Source organism: Carcharhinus amblyrhynchos, chromosome 23, assembly GCF_965287045.1.
Source record: "Carcharhinus amblyrhynchos chromosome 23, sCarAmb.v2.hapA, whole genome shotgun sequence".
NCBI lineage: Eukaryota > Metazoa > Chordata > Chondrichthyes > Carcharhiniformes > Carcharhinidae > Carcharhinus > Carcharhinus amblyrhynchos.
This window is the reverse complement of record NC_137346.1, coordinates 13429850-13449135: the sequence shown is the minus strand read 5'-3', so window position 1 is coordinate 13449135 and position 19286 is coordinate 13429850. Positions and strand designations below refer to the sequence as shown.

Sequence of the window (19286 nt, the reverse complement as noted above, 5' to 3'; positions counted from 1 at the left end):
CCCATGAATAAAAAAAAGTTATGATGCAGTGAGTTTAAGTGTAGCAGCTGTTGAGCATGTTCACTCTCCTGTGAGCAATAAATCAAATTAATAATTTGTATCAATCTTCATTTCACCTGTCTTGTTTTTGGAACAATTGGAGGTGTTCACTTTTTAAAGTTTATTTATTAGTCACAAGTAAGGCTTACGTTAACACTGCAATGAAGTTACTGTGAAATTTCCCTAGTCACTACACTCCGGTGCCTGTTTGGGTCAAAGCACCTAACCAGCACGTCTTTTAGACTGTGGGAGGAAACTGGAGCACCCGGAGGAAACCCACGCAGGCACGGGGAGAATGTGCAAACTCCACACAGACTGTGACCCAAGGTGGGAATCGAACCCAGGTCCCTGGAGCTGTGAAGTAGCAGTGCTAATCACTGTGCGACTGTGCTGTCTCCCTATTTGTTTTTCATTGTGCTTGTCCACAATAAATTGGATCCATCCGTGTTCCATTACTTCAGATTCTGCTAGTTGGGGAGGGCGCTCTAGTGAATGATGTACACGGACAGAAAATAGAAAGCAGGTCAAGAACAAAGCCCCGTGTTTTTATTTATCTGTTTAAAGATGTTCCATTCTCCTCTCCCATGTTATGGTTTACTTATTAGTATCATAGAGGTTTACTGCATGGAAACAGACCCTTTGGCCCAACTTGTCCATGCTGCCTTTTTTTAACCAGTAGGCTGGTCCTAATTGCCCGCATTTGGCCCATATCCCTCTACACCCATCTTACCTATGTAAGTGTCTAAATGCTTTTTAAAAGACAACCTTTACTACTGCCTCTGGCACCTCGTTCCAGACACTCACCACCCTCTGTGTGAAAAAAATTATCCCTCTGGACCCTTTTCTATCTCTCCTCTCTCACCTTAAACCTAAGCTATAATGTTGCACACATTATGTCAACTAAAACTAAAGGTCTGGGCAGAGTTTTTTGGCTGTGCTAGCCCAGAAAGCAGCAAATCCTGCCCGAAGTCAATGGATCTTTCCACAGTCCGAGCTTCACCCGCTACCGTTCCCATAGCGGCGGAACAGGAAAATTCACTCCCCTGCTTCTCGGCCTCTACCAATGCCACTGGAGAGTGGAGAGTGTGTCCGAAAATCTTCACGACAGGAGCTTGGGGTGATTTCCCCTTTAAGTCGAATCCCCGCTCTGATAATGATGTACACAGCCTCCACTCTGTTCCTCCTTACGCTGTCACAAGTACGATAGCAAACTTGCACCCGGGGCTTCACTGATGCATATGTATTGCCCGTCGCCACGGTAACGGCTCTAATGTACCGTCGAGTTCCTCAAAAACAAAATTGGATAATCTTGAATTGATGTTTGGCCAACGGCAGGCGAGGACAGGTAATGACAATCGCACAAAACGGGGGTAACTTTCTGTGACACTGCCCTACCTAGGCTAGTGAGGGGTTCATCGCTCACTCTCTTTTGATAGATTGCAGTTTGATTCTTCGTAATAAACTTGGTGGAATGGGACCTCGGTGTTGCCGAGCTCATATTAATTGCTCATTAGCTGTATTCACTCACTGTCTCGACACCAGTTTACACATTCCCATTATGTCAGCTGCTTGTTTATTCCTCGGGGACCTGAGCCATTGATTCGTCGTTTAATCTAATACGCGGACCTACTCGCCCAAAAAAATCTTCAATTCAATTAGCCGACGGCACAAAAACGGACACATCCTGCAAATAAGTTGATTGCTAAAGAACCTCTCCGGTTATGTCAAGCGCAGAATGCGGGAGCGGCCATTTTGCTGTCACATTTCACACACTGAGGGGGTGGGGGGGGCGATCTTATCAGCTCATCCGGCACGTCAACCAGTGTGGTGAACCAGTAAGATCGCAAGATAGGCATAAAATTACCTTGGCGACCGGGTTCTCGCCTCTCACGATACTACCGGCGCTGAACTGCCAGTGTAGTTCCCAGGCACAAGGCTGGTAATGATATTTATGAGCTGATTTGAATATCATTAGTGAGCCATGAACGTAATCGATATCTGTGGTTTGTATGTGTGGGGGGGTAAGAGGGATGCCACATGTACAGAGAACACTGAGAAATCGGAGCATGCGCAGTAGTGCCTTCTAGCAGTAAGCAGCTGGCTCTCTGGCGAAATAGACTCCATCTGCTCCCCTTACTGGTGTGAATCACATTTTGTATTAAGTGGCGTAAGATACCGTCTGAGAATTTGCCGAAAAAAAACGGGCACGTTTCTGTCCCATTTTCACGCTCGTTTGGCACTTAGAATTTGTTTGGTTCAGATTGCCCCCACTGTGTATAATCTATCCTATTGTACACTCCACTTATTTAATCCCATGGTGTAAACGGCCACGAAATATCTCCACAAACTCAAAACAATACTTCAGAATATCTGCTAACTCTTGTGTTCGTTGCTCAGCTGTGGCTGCCTGCCCATCACACATCATTAGTCAAAGAACGATAATAATTGGAGTAAGTGGGCGGTTTCACGGGATCGTCACACTTCTATAAAACAAACGAGGTCAGGAGATTCAGCATTCCTGCCACGCTTTCAATGACAGCCTGATGGCACTGCCTCTGTGGGCAGTAAGAAGCTGATTCCTACAAAATGGTGGCCTACAGATACCAAGGTATCTGTCATCCTTGGGGTGGGAAGCCGAGAACTGGGGCCCGACATTACCAGAAGAGGGGAGAAGGTGCCTGGTACCCAGCGAGTGTAAACTTCTGAATACTTTTGGTTGTGTTCGTACTCGACAATTGACGGATTGACTGGGAACTTGGGTAGAGGCAGGGGACCAGAGACGAGTGGGTGGAGATCAACGGGGTTAATCCCCACCAGTCAGGCCATGATCATGGGCAGGCAGATGATTGGCTATAAAGGCACAGAGATAGACTAAGTGAGAGGGCAAAACCCTGGCAAATGAAGTATAATGTGGGAAAATGAGAAACTGTCCATTTTGGCAAAAGAAACTTGATACCTAAATGGCAAGAGATTGCAGAGTTCTGCGATGCAGAGGATCTGGGTGTTCTAGTGCATGAATCACTAAAGGTTAGTACCCAGGTACAGCAAGTAATTAGGGAAGCTAATAGAATGTTATCATTAACTGTGAGGGGAATCGATTGCAAAAGTAGGGAGGTTATACTCTCGATGTACAGGGCATTGGTGAGACCACATCTGGAGTGTTGTGCACTGTGTCAGTCTCCGTATTTAAAGAAAGATGTGAATGCTTTAGATGCAGCTTAGAGAAGGTTTACTGGACTAATTCCAGGAACGGGTGGGTTGCTTCATGAGGAAAGATCGAAAAGGTTAGGTTTCTATCTCTTAGAGTTTAGAAGAGTAAGAGGTGACTTTAAGATCCTGAGGAATATTGACAGAGTGGATGTGGAGAGGGTGTTTCCTCCTGTGGGGGAATCTAGAACTAGGGGGGGTCACTGTTTAAAACTAAGAGGTAGGCAGAGATGAGGAGAATATTTTCCCCTGAGGGTGGTGAGTCTCTGGAACTCTCTTCCCCAAAGGAAGCAGAGTCTTTGAGTATTTTTAAGGCAGAGCTGGAAAGGTTATAGATTAACAAATGGGATGAAAGGTGATCAGGAAGAGGCTGGAATGTGGAGGTGGAGCTTACATCAGATCAGCCAATGATTGTATGAAATGACGGAGCAAGCTCGAGGGGCCGAGTGGTCTTCTCCTGTCCCTAATTTGTATGTTCATGTGAGATGGTGAAAATCCGTCAGTGACCGATGTTAAGTGAGAATGAGGGACTGACTGCATTACTCCTGCACTCCTCAGTGAAGGTCAAAATGTTCTGGATTGAGGTCCCACTTCAGAGATTTGAGCCCCAAAATCTAGGCAGACGTTCCGGTGCAGTGCTGAGGGAATGCTGCACTGTCGGAGGTGATATTTGTCATTCAGGTGAGGTGCCCCATCTGTCTTCTCAGATGGATGGTTAAGGGTCCCATAGCACTATCTTGAGACAGAGCAGGAGAGTTAGCTTTGGGCATCCTACTCCACCTACCTCACTATATAGAAAAGCCTTGGGCACATACGTTTGTCTTCAGCCTTTGAATATGCCCGGGTCAATGAAGTTGTCACTGCTGGTAAAGTGTCAACGTACTTTGGGAGCTTTGCCTTTGAGAGGATGGCTGCGTTCATGTTGCAGGGATAAGTTTAAGTTAAGAGAGGAAAAAATACTGGGAACCTGAGAGGCAACATTTTTACACAGAGATTAGCATGTACGTGGAATGAGAATCATAGACGCCTACAGTCTTAGAATCCTACAGTGCAGAAGGAGACCATTCGGCCCGTTGGGTCTGTACCAGCCCCAATCCCACCCAGGCCCTATCCCCATAACCCCATGCATTTACCCAAGCTAGTCCCCCATCACTAAGGGGCAATTTAACATGGCCAACGCATCTAACCCGCAATGCATCCAATCTTTGGACTGTGGGAGGAAATCCACGCAGACGCAGGGAGAATGTGCAAACTCCACACAGACAGCGACCCAAAGCAGGAATCAAACCGGGTCCCTGGCATTGTGAGGCATCAGTGTTAACCACTGTGCCACCATGCTGCCGCTGACGAAGGCGAAGCTACTGAGGGACATTGACATCGTTTAAAAGGCATTTGGACAGATATATGGATAGGAGAGGTTTAGAGGAATAGGGGCCAAAAGCAGGCAAATGGGAGGAGGTTAGATGGGGCATTTTGGAGCAGTTTGGACCAAAGGACCTTTCTCCGTGCCATAGATTCTATGAGTTGATCTTTCCATGAGATGGCCAGAATGTGCCACAAACAGTGATGGGAGTTGTTGATGTTCCTTCCTTGATAGCTGTACAGCCATATAAGAATAAGTTGCAAATGCAGGGTTCCTAAACCTGCTCTGACAAAGGGTCATCCTGACTTGAAACATTGGCTCTCTTCTCTCTCCACAGATGCTGTCAGGCCTGCTGAGATTTTCCAGCATCTTTTGTTTTTGTTTCATAAACCTGCACCTTGCTGGGAGTCAGCACAATGTTATTCCAAGCATGGTTATGAGTCAGCCAGAGGTGGGAGTTGCTTTCTCAATACACGCACTGAGTTCTGCAAAAGACAGATTGCCTGTCAGTGTACCCCAAGATAGCAGAATCTATTAACCACTTCCAGCGGGATGTTGTTCAGTGATCAAGGGTTGTGGGGTTGTAACACACTGCACCACGAGCACTATTTTCTAGCCAGGAGGAACACATTCCGGGAGTGGGAGTGACAGTCCATGGATTATTTGCAGCTGAGTTTCTGTGCGAATGACTAGTGTGGTTTCATTGGTATTAGAGACAGTCCCTGATCAAGACGCATACAGTAACTTGATCCATAGAATCCCTACAGTGCCGAAAGAGGCCATTTGGCCCATCAAGTCTGCACTGACAATAATCCCACCCAGGTCCTATCCCTGTAATCCCAAGTATTTAACCTTCTCATCTGCCTGACACTAAGGGTCAATTTGACATGGCTAATCCACCTTACCTGCACATCTTTAGACTGTGGGAGGAAATTGGAGCACCCAGAGGAAACCCACGTAGATACGGGGAGAAGGTGCAAACTCCGATTAAAAGTTAAAGTTTAATTATTAGTCACAAGTAGGCTTACATTAACACTACAATGAAGTTATTGTGAAAATCTCCTAATCGCCACACTCTGGCGCTATTAACCATTTCCAGCGGGATGTTGTTCAGTGATCAAGGGTTGTGGGGTTGTAACACACTGCACCACTCCAGCGCCTGTTCGGGTACACTGAGGGAGAATTTAGCATGGCCAATGCGCCTAATCAGCACGTCTTTCAGACTGTGGGAGGAAACTGGAGTATCTGGAGGAAACCCACGCAGACACATGGAGAACGTGCAGACTCCACACAGACCTGAGGCCAGAATTGAACCCTGGTCTCTGGCGCTGCGAGGCAGCAGTGCTAACCACTGTGTCACCATGCTGCCCTAAATGAGCTTCATTTTTAGTCTGAGTAGATGGCTGACCTCGTGCGCGGGCAAACCCCTTCCAAAAGATCAGGGTCAGGAGCATTGAAATCAAAATACCAAACCAAGTGGGTCACTAATGACTTTGCTGGTTCGAGCACGGCCACGAGATGGACGTACACCCAAGGAATTTCTATTTGGTGAGGAGGTTGAGCCAGTAGGCCAGCCAGCGCTCTGCTTCAAGAATGTTTACCGTGACTTATTGTCCCTGGGTAGCCTTCACTTTGAAGGCAAGCATCAAAGGACAATAGTAAGTGAGCTGTTTGCTGTGGGCTTTTCTGCAGTTGGCCATTCTGATGCTTCCTCATTAATGAGAATGACACTTCGAAAGGAGGAATGAAAACTCAAATTAGATTCCTGGCATCATTAAATTCACATTACCCTTTTGGTACTTCATTATCTGCCTGCAGATTAATGCAAGTTCAGGAAAACTTATCTGAGCAAAGAGCTGGCAGAACGTTGCTGCATAAGATATCATTCAGCAATTCCAGCAGGAAGCTAAAGTTCACAGTTTGCCCTGTTCCTTCATCGGTGCTGAAGTGGTATTATCGCTGTGCTAGTGATACAGAAACACAGGGTAATGCTCTGGGGACCTGGGTTCAAATCCCATCATGGCAGATGGTGAAATCTGAATTCAATAAAAAATCTGGAGTTAAATGTCTAATGGTGACCGTGAAACCATTGTCGCTTCTCATAAAGTCCCATCTGGTTCACTAATGTCCATTAGGGAAGGGAATCTGCCTTCCTTACCTGATCTGGCCTACATGTGACTCACTCCAGATCCACAGCAATGTGGTTGACTCTTAAATACCTTCAGGGATGGGCAATAAATGATGGCCCAGCCAGCAATGCCCACATCCCAGGAATGAAAAAAAAAGCAGTTTGTGTCTATCCCTGTGGCACTGGAGTTTGTGACAGAACGGCACCAAAGTAGATTAAAAGTTAGCTCCTCCTTACTTACTGAAGCTCATTAAAAACCTTCCGACCAATTTGCTCTTCTGAAGGATTGTGCTGAGGAATGTGACTGGGTGCGAATTCTCCCAAAAGATTTGGGTGACACAGTGGTTAACACTGCTGCCTCACAGCGCCAGGTTCAATTCCTGGCTTGGCTCACTACCTGTGCAGAGTTTGCACATTTTCCTCATGTCTGCATGGGTTTCCTCCACTTTCCTCCCACATTTGGAAAGACGTGCTGGTTAGGTGCATTGACCCGAACAGGAGCCGGAGTGTGGCGACTAGAGGAATTTCACAGTAACTTCATTGCAGTGTTAACGTAAGCCTTACTTATGACTAATAAATGAATTTTAACTTTAGAGAGCAAAGATGGAGACGCAAGAGATCAGGAAGCAGAACAGAACCAATGAAGGAAGAGGAAACAAATGGGGGACGTATTAAAGTTGCTGAACTCAGTGTTGAGTCTGGGAGGTCATAAAGTGTTTGCATTAAACGATGAGGTTCTTCAAGTGTTTTGCTGGTTCACCATTCATGGCGGCACGGTGGTGCAGTGGTTAACACTGCTGCCTCACAGCACCAGGAACCCAGATTCAATCCCAGCCTTGGGAGACTGTCGGTGTGGAGTTTGCACGTTCTCCCCGTGTCTGCGTGGGTTTCCTCCGGGTGCTCTAGTTTCCTTCCGCACTCCAAAGATGTACGGGTTAGGGTGGATTGGCTGTGATAAATAGTGTCGGGGGGACCCAGGAGGGTAAATAGGTGGGGTTAAGGGGATAGGGCCTAGGAGTAATTGTTGTCAGTGCAGGCCAGATGGGCTGAATGGCCTCCTCCTGCACTGTAGGGATTCTATGATCCTAAATTGGCCCTGAGTGTCAGGGGAACTAGGAGGGTAAATATGTGGGGCTAGGGGGGGTTTAGACCTGGGTGGGACTGTTGTCAGTGCAGGCTCGATGGGCCGAATAGTCTCCTTCTGCATTGTAGGTTGGATATTCCCACAAAGGATAAAGCCAGCTGGACAATGATGGATTTTCCCATTGTAAGTGTTGGGAGAACTGGAGATAGAGCCAGGGGAGGGGGGGAAAATAACGTGGCTTAAACCAGTTTCCTGGAAGGAACCGGTTGCAAGTATTTAGAGTTTCCAACTGACCCTCTGTCTCTCATTCCCTTTTTCAGACGATTGCGGGCAGCAGCAGCCGGACTGTGCCCCCCTCGAGGCACAGATCCGAGAGAAGGAGCGGCAAAACGCAGCGCTGAGGACAGAACTCTGCCACAAGGAGGCGCTGATAACGGCGCTGGAGGACAGTCTCCGCAGGCGGGAGAGGCTGTTCCTGGAGGAACTCAAGAGACGGAGCCACCGGATGGCCCTCCTGAACAGTGAACTGCAGAAGCAGTCCGAGGCTGCGGCCCACCTCTCGTTCCAGCTGCACAGCGTCAGGCAGAAGCTGAGCAACTCCAGGCAAGGCGGCCGGCCCTCGGACAAGCCTTCTGAGAAAGCCATCCCTACGTCTCCGGTCTATACCTCCGCAGCCCTGAAAAGGGGCCACAAGGCCCACTCCAGGGCGGCCGACCAAAGCTGCACCGACAGAGCGACGGGGCGGAACCCCGCTCAGCAAAGGCGACCGGTGGCGCGGGACGAACTGGAGGCCATGCCCGACCCCGCGCTCTTCCTGCGGGCGAGGTGGCACCGCGGCCAGCGGCAGAACCAGGCCGGGCCCGCGGGCCGGGAGTGCGGACTTGAGAGCGGCGGCCTGGCCGCTGCGCCGCCGCCGCCGCCGCCCAGGACTGTGGCTGAGGGGGGCTCAAAGAGTTTGGACATTCTGGGACCTCCCGCTGAGACGGAGATTCCCCTCACTGACGAAGAAAGCGCCAGCGAGGATCTGCAGAAGGCGCGAGAAGGTTCTCAGAAATAGGGCCACTTTATCCCCGGGTTTTCAAGGTTAATGGTCAGTTAACAGAAAGAACTTGCATTGATGCGGCACCTTTTCCTACCAGAGACATCCCAAAAGCATGTTGCATGCCATGAATTTTCAAAGCAGTGGCTGTACGGGCAAAGGCTTATTTTGCGTAGACACCAATGGGATGAATGATCAGTTATCTACAACTACAGTCACCTCTGCTTATATAGAACTGGGAGGTCCCATTTCATTAACCAAACTGGGCCTGAATCTACACAACTTGGGAAAAGCAGAGTACTTACAGTGAAGGTAGGCAGGGAGTGCGCTGGCAAATATCACAGAGCTTTCTTCTTAACCTCAGGAACCAAAGAATTTTCAATTAGCGGGTGACTCAATTTAATAATAAATCATTGGGAAGATTACATTCATCCAAATATTTTAGTGAAAATCCACCTCTAATATTACACATCCGCTGGATGTGCGCACACCTCTTGCACATTGTACTGCAGATGGCAACTTCCGACACACTTTTACAAAACATACAAAGCAATAAAACACCTGGAGAGACTCCAGCAACAGAAAATTTCACACTCACAGTATCTTCATTATTTAACTGACTCCTGGATGAACTCACTCATTGTTTAAAGCTTTATCATTATTCGTGTGACACGTAGGCTTATATTACCACTGCCACAAAGTTACTGTGAAAATCCCCCACACTCCGGCACCTGTTCGGGTACACTGAGGGAGAATTTAGCCACGGCTGATACACCCTAACCAGCACGTCTTTTGGACTGTGGGAGGAAACCAACCCGGGGTGGGGGATGTACAAACTCCACACAGACAGTGACCCATGCTGGGAATCGAACCAGGATCCCTGGTGTTGTGAGGCAGCAGTGCTAACCACCGTGCCGCTCTCTGACTGCCAGTTAGGTTTTAAAACCTTAAAGGGACAGGTGCCTCCATATTACCAACAGTACATTGTTTACATTCTTATAAAAGTAGTACAGCTGATTGACCTTGAGTGGCATCACAGGCTGGATATAAAACCCTCACATCTATAACACGGTTCCTTTGTGAGACACCACATATTGTTGCAGATGCAAAGCAATTGTTTAAAAAAATCATTACGTCCGGGCCTAGGCAGTGTGACGTACAAACATTTTCTAATCCTCAACAAATAGCGATTAGGTTCCTGTTACTGACCTATATTTAGATCTTAGACACACCTGGAGTACTGTGTACAGTTTTGGTCTCCTTACTTGAGAAAGGATATACTGGCACTGGAGGGGGTGCAGAGGAGATTCACTAGGTTGATTCCAGAGTTGCGAGGGTTGGCTTATGAGGAGAAACTGAGTAGACTGAGGCTATACTCATTGGAATTCAGAAGCATGAGGGGAGATCTTATAGAAACATATAAGATTATGAAGGAAATAGATAAGATAGGGAGGTTGTTTCCACTGGCAGGTGAAACCAGAACTAGGGGGCATAACCTCAAAATAAGGAGGAGCAGCTTTAGGACTGAGTTGAGAAGGAACTTCTTCACCCAAAGGGTTGTGAATCTGTGGAATTCCCTGCCCGGTGAAGCAGTTGAGGCTACCTCATTAAATGTTTTTAAGGCAAGGATAGATACATTTTTGAACAGTAAAGGAATTAAGGGTTATGGTGAGCAGGTGGGTAAGTGGAGCTGAGTCCATGAAAAGATCAACCATGATCCTACTGAGTGGCAGAGCAGGCTCGAGGGGTCAGATGGCCTCCTCCTGCTCCTAGTTCTTACGTTCTTATTACCTTAAAGGGACAGGTTCCCCCATAGTGGCAAACATGGAGCACTTTATAAACACCAGCCAAGCTGTTTGAATAAATCCAACTTATTACAGGCAAAAGATTTGCTAATAGTACAATTAATTCACAAACTAGTGGAAACCAGCACAGACACAGGGAGAAAATGCGAACTCCACACAGAAAGTGACCCAAGCCGGGAATTGAACCCTGGTCCATGGAGCTGTGAGGCAGCAGTGCTAACCACTGTGCACCATGTTGCCCCAAAATTCTCTTCAAAGTAATGCCATGGGATTGCGTGAGAGAGCAGATGAGCTCTTGGTTTAATGTCCCATCCAGCATCAACACTGTTCCAGTACCATATTGGAGGGTCAGGCTACACAGTTTTGGGCTCTGGTCTCCTGAGTCAGGGTGAGACCATTCTCCAGCACAGCCACAGTGGTTTTAAAGATTAAATGAACCCTGAAAGCACTTCACTGCTAAGCAGTTACTCCAATTAGCTCATTTTACCTGATGCAGAGAGTTTTTTTTCTCATTATCAACATGATGCATTGTCCCACCACAACCATAGCTCTCACTAACTTGGTGGCCTCTAACTCACTCTTACCGTCCTTACAAAGTCAATGCTCAGAGTGGACCGGGCAAAACCCAAATCCTTCCTTGCTCCAAAAGCCAAATTCAAAATCCAATTGAATCCAATTCATAGTCACCACAAGAGAGACAAAGAAGACCTAAGCTGACAGGATGAGGCATCTTGGACTTGATCTTAGCCAAAGGGCCGAGAACCAACACCAAGGAAGGTCCACCAGTTTTTGTATTGATTTGCTATTGAGTGACGTAGCTGGGGGTAGGGGGAGCTGTGAGTGAAAGGCTGTTTAATCAGTTCTAGTTGATTGCCACAGTCACCGGTTAACACTCTCTGATTGCTGCCTAACTGACTAACCTTGAAAACCTGACCGCTGGCGGGAATACGTTAACCCTCACCAGAAACTGGCGTAATCTTCCTCTGGGGAAGTAAGTGAAGGGTTGGGGAAGAAACCTCAGAGTGGAAACAGAGGATAAGTAAATCATTGGCCCAATGCCACCCAGTCGAACTGGACAGCCTCCCCGTTTGCAATTCGGGCCCGACAGCTGATTTTGTTTTCCATGAACACCGAGGTGTATAGAAACTGTCGTACCAAAATTCTTATTTGTATAAGCTGGCTTTGATACTATAATCACATGCTCTGCAAATTGAATTTCCATAGTTTCTCAATAAGAATGTTTCTGTTAAGACTAGAAGTTAATTGTTTTATCCCTACAGCAAGGTTGAAAAGGATAAATTGCAATATTTGAAATGGTTGTGCGGTTACAGTTGAATTTGATGCCATGTGACCTTACTGAAGACTTTTCTGCCCCCCATTGCCAAGGGCACTCTGTTCACCTTTAACATCACTTCCTGTTGTTTGCCAAAGGAAAATTCTCAGAAGGACAGAAGGAGGCAAGTGGTGTGAAGAGGGGGTTTGGGGAAGGTCTCACGCCATTACTGTCTTCCATTACCTTTCCCTCGCTTTCTCCCCTTCCTCGTTGAAAGACGCTGATTGTCGCAACAGCGCTGACCTCGATCTGCTCCTTTTCCTAAGCATCCCTGGACGGTGAATAGAACATAGAACACCACAGCACAAACAGGCCCTTTGGCCCACAAGTTGCGCAGATCATATCCCTACCCACCAAGCCTATCTATAACCCTCAATCCCATTAAATCCCATGTACTCATCCAGAAGTCTCTTAAAAGACCCCAGCGAGTTCGCCTCTACTACCATCTCGAATGAGTTTCGCAATGGGTGGGGGGGCGGGGTGGGAGGGTCACATCACAACTGAGCCCAAAAGGGTTTCTCACTGCTGGCCATTTGTCAATCCGTCCTTGCTACTGAGATACCCAACAGTTTGGGTTCAGACTGTCCTAGGCTGCCTGACTCAGTGGGATGTTGGGCAGTGCATTTGGCATTCATTGCTGCCAACACACTCCAGTGATGTAGGGTGAGGGTTGGTGGGGATTGGGCATGCCACTTGCCTCCAAAGCCAGCCAGCTTTCAGATACGCAGTCCCGGCTCTTAGACAGGCAGACTGTAAGCTTTGCCTCTCACTGTGAAATTCAGCAGGGACACGTTCTGACATCATCCTTTTCTCTTCACCCTTGCTGTGGAGTGTGAGTTTGTTTGGCCCACAGAGACTGCAAGAACGTGGCATACGACCTGGAGTAGCTCACCAACTCCACCCCCAACCTCCCCCCCCCCAAGCCTTCTCCAACATTCAGTAAGATCGAGGCTCACCTTCTACCTCAACCGCTCTTTCCAGCCCCTCGATTCCCTCGGTGTCCAAAGTCCGTCCATCAATCTCAACAACTGAGCGTCCGTAACACCCTGCAGAGTCGAGACTTTCAAAGATTGGCAGCCGTCTGAGGGAATAAGTTTCGTCTGTGCACAGTCCTCAATCGCTGACCCCCCTTGTCCTGAGACTCCCTACCCCGCCCCCCCCATCCCACAAAAGCTCAAGGTTCACCCACCAGGGAAAGCAGCCTCTAAGAATTTTAAATGTTTCACTGAGATCACCTCTAATCCGAAAATAAACTACAGAGAGTATTAGACCCAACATCTCGAATATGTAACCTCCAGTCAATTAAAAGCAAATCTGACTCTAAATCCACTGTGCTGTCATGTAGTATCGTGGCGTGATTGGCAGACTGGGTCTTCTGTGAAGGCAATTTACAAAAATAGACCTTAAATTAAATTCCCTAAAGTGTCCTGTTTCAAATCTCAAACAGCAAATGGTGAAGCAAAGAATCCTGGGAATGAAGTAAGATGATCTTAATCGAATTGCAGATACACCTCGCTTGATAAATCACAAGAGCAAAGTTAGCCAGCCACTCAAATCCATATCAAGGTTACTGTTGCTAAATCCTCGCTGTTTCTGTGTTTTTTCTTATTTGCTATGCATATTTTTACTTCCTTTGTGTGAGAAGGATGAGTCCAGTCTGGGGGCGGGGGTGGGTGGTGTAGGTGGCGTGGTGGCACAGTGCTTAGCACTGCTGCCTCACAGTGCCAGGGACCTGGGTTCAATTCCAGCTTCGGGTGACTGTCTGTGTGGAGTTTGCATGTTCTCCCCTTGCCTGCGTGTGTTTCCTCTGGGTGCTCCAGTTTCCTCCCACACTTCAAAGTTAGGTGGATTGGCCATGCTAAATTGACCATCAGTGTCCCAAGACATTTAGGTTAGATGGATTACATAAGAAATAGGAGCAGGAGTAGGCCATCTAGCCCTTCGAGCCTGCCCCGCCATTCAATAAGATCATGGCTGATCTGAAGTGGATCAGTTCCACTTTCCGGCTTTCTCCCCATAACCCTTAATTCCCCTGTCTACCAAAAACCTATTTACCCGTGACTTAAATATATTTAGCGAGGTAGCCTCTACCACTTCAACGGGCAGAGAATTCCAGAGATTCACCACCCTTTGAGTGAAGAAGTTCCTCCTCAACTCTGATTAAACTGCCCCCCCCCCTTCTTATCTTGAGGCTGTGCCCTCTAGTCCTGCTATCCTTTCTAAGCAGGAAGAATGTCTCTATCTCTACCCTATCCATCCCCTTCATTATCTTATACGTCACTATAAGATCCCCCCTCATCCTTCTAAACTCCAACGAGTACAGATCCAGTCTATTAGCCATGGTAAATGTGTAACCGGGTTTTGGGGAGAAGACCTTGATAAGATACTCTGTAGCAGAGTTGGTGCAGACACGATGGGCCAAATGGCCTCTTCTGCATTGCCGGGATTCTATAATTTTCCCAATCTCTTCATGTAACTCTTTTAGTTTTGACTCCATTTTGTTAATTAGGCCCCATCCTCATCTTGAAACTTCTTACTCTCACATACTGCCTTGTTTTCTCATGTTCAAAATTATTATAATTCACTGAGGTACATGGTTAGCATTGCTGCCTCACAGCACCCAGGGACCCAGGTTCAATTCCAGACTCGGGTCACTGTCTGTGTGGAATTTGCACATTCTCCCCATGTCTGCGTGGGTTTCCTCCGGTTTCCTCCCACAATCCAAAGATGGGCGGGTTAGGGTGATTGGCCATGCTAAATTGTCAGAACATTGAATGCAGGAGTTGGGATGTCTTGTTGAAGTTGTACAAGACATTGGTAAGGCCACACTTGGAATACTGCATGCAATTCTGGTCACCCTATTATAGAAAGGATATTATTAAACTAGAAAGAGTGCAGAAAAGATTTACTAGGATGCTGCCAGGACTTGATGGATTACAAGGAGAGGCTGAGTAGAGTGGGACTTTTCTCTCTGGAGTGTAGGAGGCTGAGGGGTGACCTTATAGAGGTCTATAAAATAATGAGGGGCATAGACAAGATAGATAGTCAATACCTTTTAAAGGTACGGGAGTCTAAAACTAGAGGGCAGAGGTTTAAGGTGAGAGGGGAGAGATACAAAAGTGTCCAGAGGGGCATTTTTTTCACACAGAAGGTGGTGAGTGTCTGGAACAAGCTGCCAGAGGTGGTAGTAGAGGCAGGTACAATTTTATCTTTTAAAAAGCATTTAGATAGTTTCATGGGTATGATGGGATATGGGCCAAATGTGGGCAATTGGGATTAGTTTAGGGGTTTTTTGAAAAAAAAGGGCAGCATGGATGAATTGGGCTGAAGGACCTGTTTCCATGCTGTAAACCTCTATGACTCTATAAATTGACCCTAGTGTCAGGTGGATTAGCAGGGTAAAAATGTGGAGTTAGGGGAATAGGGCCTGAGTGGGATTGTGGTCAGTGCAGAGTTTGATGGGCTGAATGGCCTCCTTCTGCAGTGTAGGGATTCTATTCTATATTTTAAGAGCCACCATTTGGTTTTGTTATCACTGAGGCGGTTCAAGCGTTTTGGAATACAATGGTGCAAATTATTTGAGGGGAAAGGATATTTATTTTCTGGTGACTTGTTCTTTTGTTTTTCTTCCTCTCTGTGTTAACCTTGCAGCACGTTGCGATAGGAACGGACTGCATTTAAATAGTGCCTTCAGTGTAGCAAAACATCCCAAGGTGCCTCAGAATTTAAACCCTGAGCCACACATGACGGTCGATGATCAATTACTTTCTCAAAGAGGAGGGACACGGACCACATAGAGGCAAAAGGTCTTTCATATGAAAAGGTGTTGTGTGCCAACACATGCTTGCTGGGCCTCAGGGCCTGTTTCTCTGCTGTGCTGTTCTTTGTTCTTTGTTTGGGGATGGAATTCCAAAGTTTAGGCAGTTAGCAGCTGAAAATAGATACTAACAGTGCAGCAGTAAGATCGGGGATGTGCAGGATGTGCAGAATGGTAGAGATTTCGGATGGTTGGAGAAGGTTTAACAGAATCTGCAATCAAGCATACACGGTACTGTCAGATTGAGACGCAGAGTGTGTAGAAGTGACTATCCAACTCCCTTTCCTTCCCTTTTTTGTAGAGGGGACAGTGGAATTCTCCTGGACAACCTCTCCCCGCCCCCTCTTCCCCCCCAATAATACCTGGTTCCGAAAATCCCAGCTAAGGTTGGAAGTTTACTCTCAATGGGCACTGCACTTGCACCCTGGGAACTATACCCTCTCCGGTTGTCCCAGTGCAGGCTATTGGGCTGTTGCACCTTCCCAGCATCATACTGCTTATTAAGTTTCTGCCCAAACTAAATTGAAGCTTTATTCATTTTTATCCTTTCAGTTTTGTACATTTCAGCCTGTTTGGAAATGTCGTTCTCAACAGCAAAAACTTGTTCCGAGTACCACAATAGTTAGCACTGCTGCCTCACAGCGCCAGGACCCGGGTTCACTTTCAGCCTTGGGTGTCTGTCTGTGCGGAGTTTGCACATTCTCCCCGTGTCTGCGTGGATTTCCTCCGGGTGCTCCGGTTTCCTCCCACAGTCTAAAGATGTACAGGTTAGGTTGATTGGCTGTGCTAAATTGCTTCTTAGTGTCAGGGGATTACAAGGGGTTACGGGGATAGGGTGTGGGTGGGATTGTTGTCAATGGGCCAAATGGCCTCCTTGTGCACTGTAGGGATTCTCTGATTCTAATGCCTGACAAATACTGAGACATAAGGTGGCCCGTTAGCACCACCATTGTTTTCTACACGTTTCAACAAGAAGAAAATTGGGCAGACAAGCGAAGGATTGAGTGGCATAATATAACCACTCATATGGCCCATCAAGCCTGCATCTACAACAATCCTACCCAGCCCTTATCCCCATAACCCCACACGTTTACCCTGCTAATCCCCCTGACACTAATAGTCAATTTAGCATGACCAAATCAACCTAACTCACACACCTTTGGACTGTGGGAGGAAATCAGAGCACCTGGAGGAAACCCACACAGACACTGGGAGAACATGCAAACTCCACACAGACAGTGACCCGAGGCCGGATCAGTATTGTTTGAACATTGTTTTTCAATTTTGTGACTGAGATGACTTGAGTATTGTCTGTAACACGTTGCACCTTTTAGCCATATTTTAAAATCTATTGAAAGATAATTGTTTTCTTCCTGTGAGAGCATTCCATTGGTCCACTTTTTGCCTTTTTGCTTTGGTCAAGCCTAAAGAGAGTTGGACAAGTGCTTAAAAAAACGGTGGAGGAAATGCCAGACTGCAGGAAAGGGGGAAATAGAGTGAGACAAAGTGTCTAAGATGTAGACATTTCAAAGCGTCAACACAAACAGGATAGAAAGGGTCAAATGGCCTTCCAGAATCGTGGAATCCCCCCCATAGTGTAGAAGGAGGCCATTTGGATCATCAAGCCTGCGCTAATGACAATCCCATCCAGGCCCGATCCCCGTAATATTTACCCTGCTAATCCCCCTGATACTAAGGGGCAATTTACATGGCCAATCAACCTAACCTGCACATCTTTGGAGTGTGGGAGGAAACCGGAGCACCCGGAGGAAACCCACGCAGGCACGGGAAGACTCCACACAGTCAGTGAGCCAAGGCCAGAATTGAACCCGGGTCGCTGGTGCTGTGAGGCAGCAGTGCTAACCACCGTGCCACCCCTAGTGTTATGTAATTCTGTGAAGGAGCCATTGCCACCTAACCATGCCTGTCCTGACGATAGCATTCGGCTGCTCTTTTACCTTTAAGCGGCTGCTGTGCGTTTTCTAACATTTACTATTTTGGGTTGCAAGCTGGAGACCTCACTACCGGCGCCTGTAACATCCCTGATGGGTAACAGTGGCATGCTCCCCTTGCTAACTACGCACACTCTCCCCTGTGTAACGTGTGGGTGGTCTCCACATTCCTCTGCTGTCTCTTACATTGCGGACTGTAGCTAGCAATCCCCCAGCTTCTCCGGAATGGCAATTCTATCAAAATACCACACAAAAGAAATAGAAATCTTTCAATAAAGTAACATTGTAGAGAATAAAGCACGTCAGTGTTTGTGATTTTTTTTAAGCCTGTCATCAGGTGTTGCCTCACTGCTTTCTTTAGGTTGTCAAATATCTCATCCTTGGTTCAAGCAAAATTATTATTGTGTGACCCAAAGGGGAACCCCGAACCACAGAAAGCATTTCTTAGATGATATATATAGTGCTGAGAGGGTATATAAGTGCCAAGGGAATATATCCCCGCCGGGCACTGCAGGGGCTGGGGTGTGTTATCGACCCCAATAATCACCTCATGATTTAATGTTTTAAGTTTTCTTTTGACTTTGTTTTTGGTTCAGGCTGCTCCCCCTTCCTTTCGGTGAGCTGCCCATTTTAATTTGTCCCTAAGTTAATTTGAGTTTGTTTATTTGGTTGCTACTGAAAGAAATGCTGAGGATATTGCCAAGGGAATATACATGGTGCCAAGGGAATAGATAAACATATTGCCAAGGGGATATACATAGTCCCAGAGGAATACAAACATAGTGCCAAGGGAATATATACATATTGTCAGGGGAATAGCTATATATATTGCCAAGAGAACATACATAGTGCCATGGCAATATATATATTGTGCTAACGGAGAATTGGCACTGTTGGATCAACAAGGACACTTGTATAGGGTGGAATTTTCCTGTCCTGCCCACCATGGTAATCGTAGCAAGTGGCACACAGACCATGCAAAGGTCCGTTGACCTTGGATGGGATTTTCCTGTCTTGGGGCATCTGCAGCTGGAAAATCCTGCCCATCGTCTCTCCAGCACTCTAAGTTAGACAGGCAGCCATTTAAGCTTCTGTCCTTCCCATGATGAAATGAGTCCCACGTCTTAGGATGAGGGAAAATATCAGGAGACTGCATGGATGATTGCAGTTCCTGCTTTACTTCATTCCTCACACCCACTTGTAACCCCAACACCCCCCCCCCCCCCCCTCTCCACCGAAGATTAAACATAAGCATAAGATGATTATGTGAAGAGAAGTGTAGGGGAAAAGGCAGTGGTGTGGCACTAAGTCATAATGCTCCTTTGGAGAGCTGGTGCAGTGACAATGGGCCGAATGGCTTCTTTCTGCACCATAACAATTCTGTGATTCTGATATTGATGTCTCACCCAATGATCACATACACACAAACACTAAATATAGTTGAAGGTAAAACAGTAATTAGTAAAATAGAATTTGATTCCGCTTCTATTTCATTACAGGCCTGATGTTTCTTAGTCGA

The 19286-nt window shown here is 46.9% G+C and overlaps 1 protein-coding gene across 1 annotated transcript in view; it reads left to right on the top strand.

The window, feature by feature from the left end:
- ccdc92ba (coiled-coil domain containing 92Ba) overlaps positions 1-18050 on the top strand; it is an 83374-nt gene extending 65324 nt beyond the window's left edge. The window contains exon 4 of the mRNA XM_080210557.1: positions 8142-18050. Coding sequence (XP_080066683.1) covers positions 8142-8878 — 737 coding nt within the window. The 3' untranslated portion in view covers positions 8879-18050. The remainder of the gene's footprint in view (positions 1-8141) is intronic.
- Positions 18051-19286: the final 1236 nt, after the last annotated feature.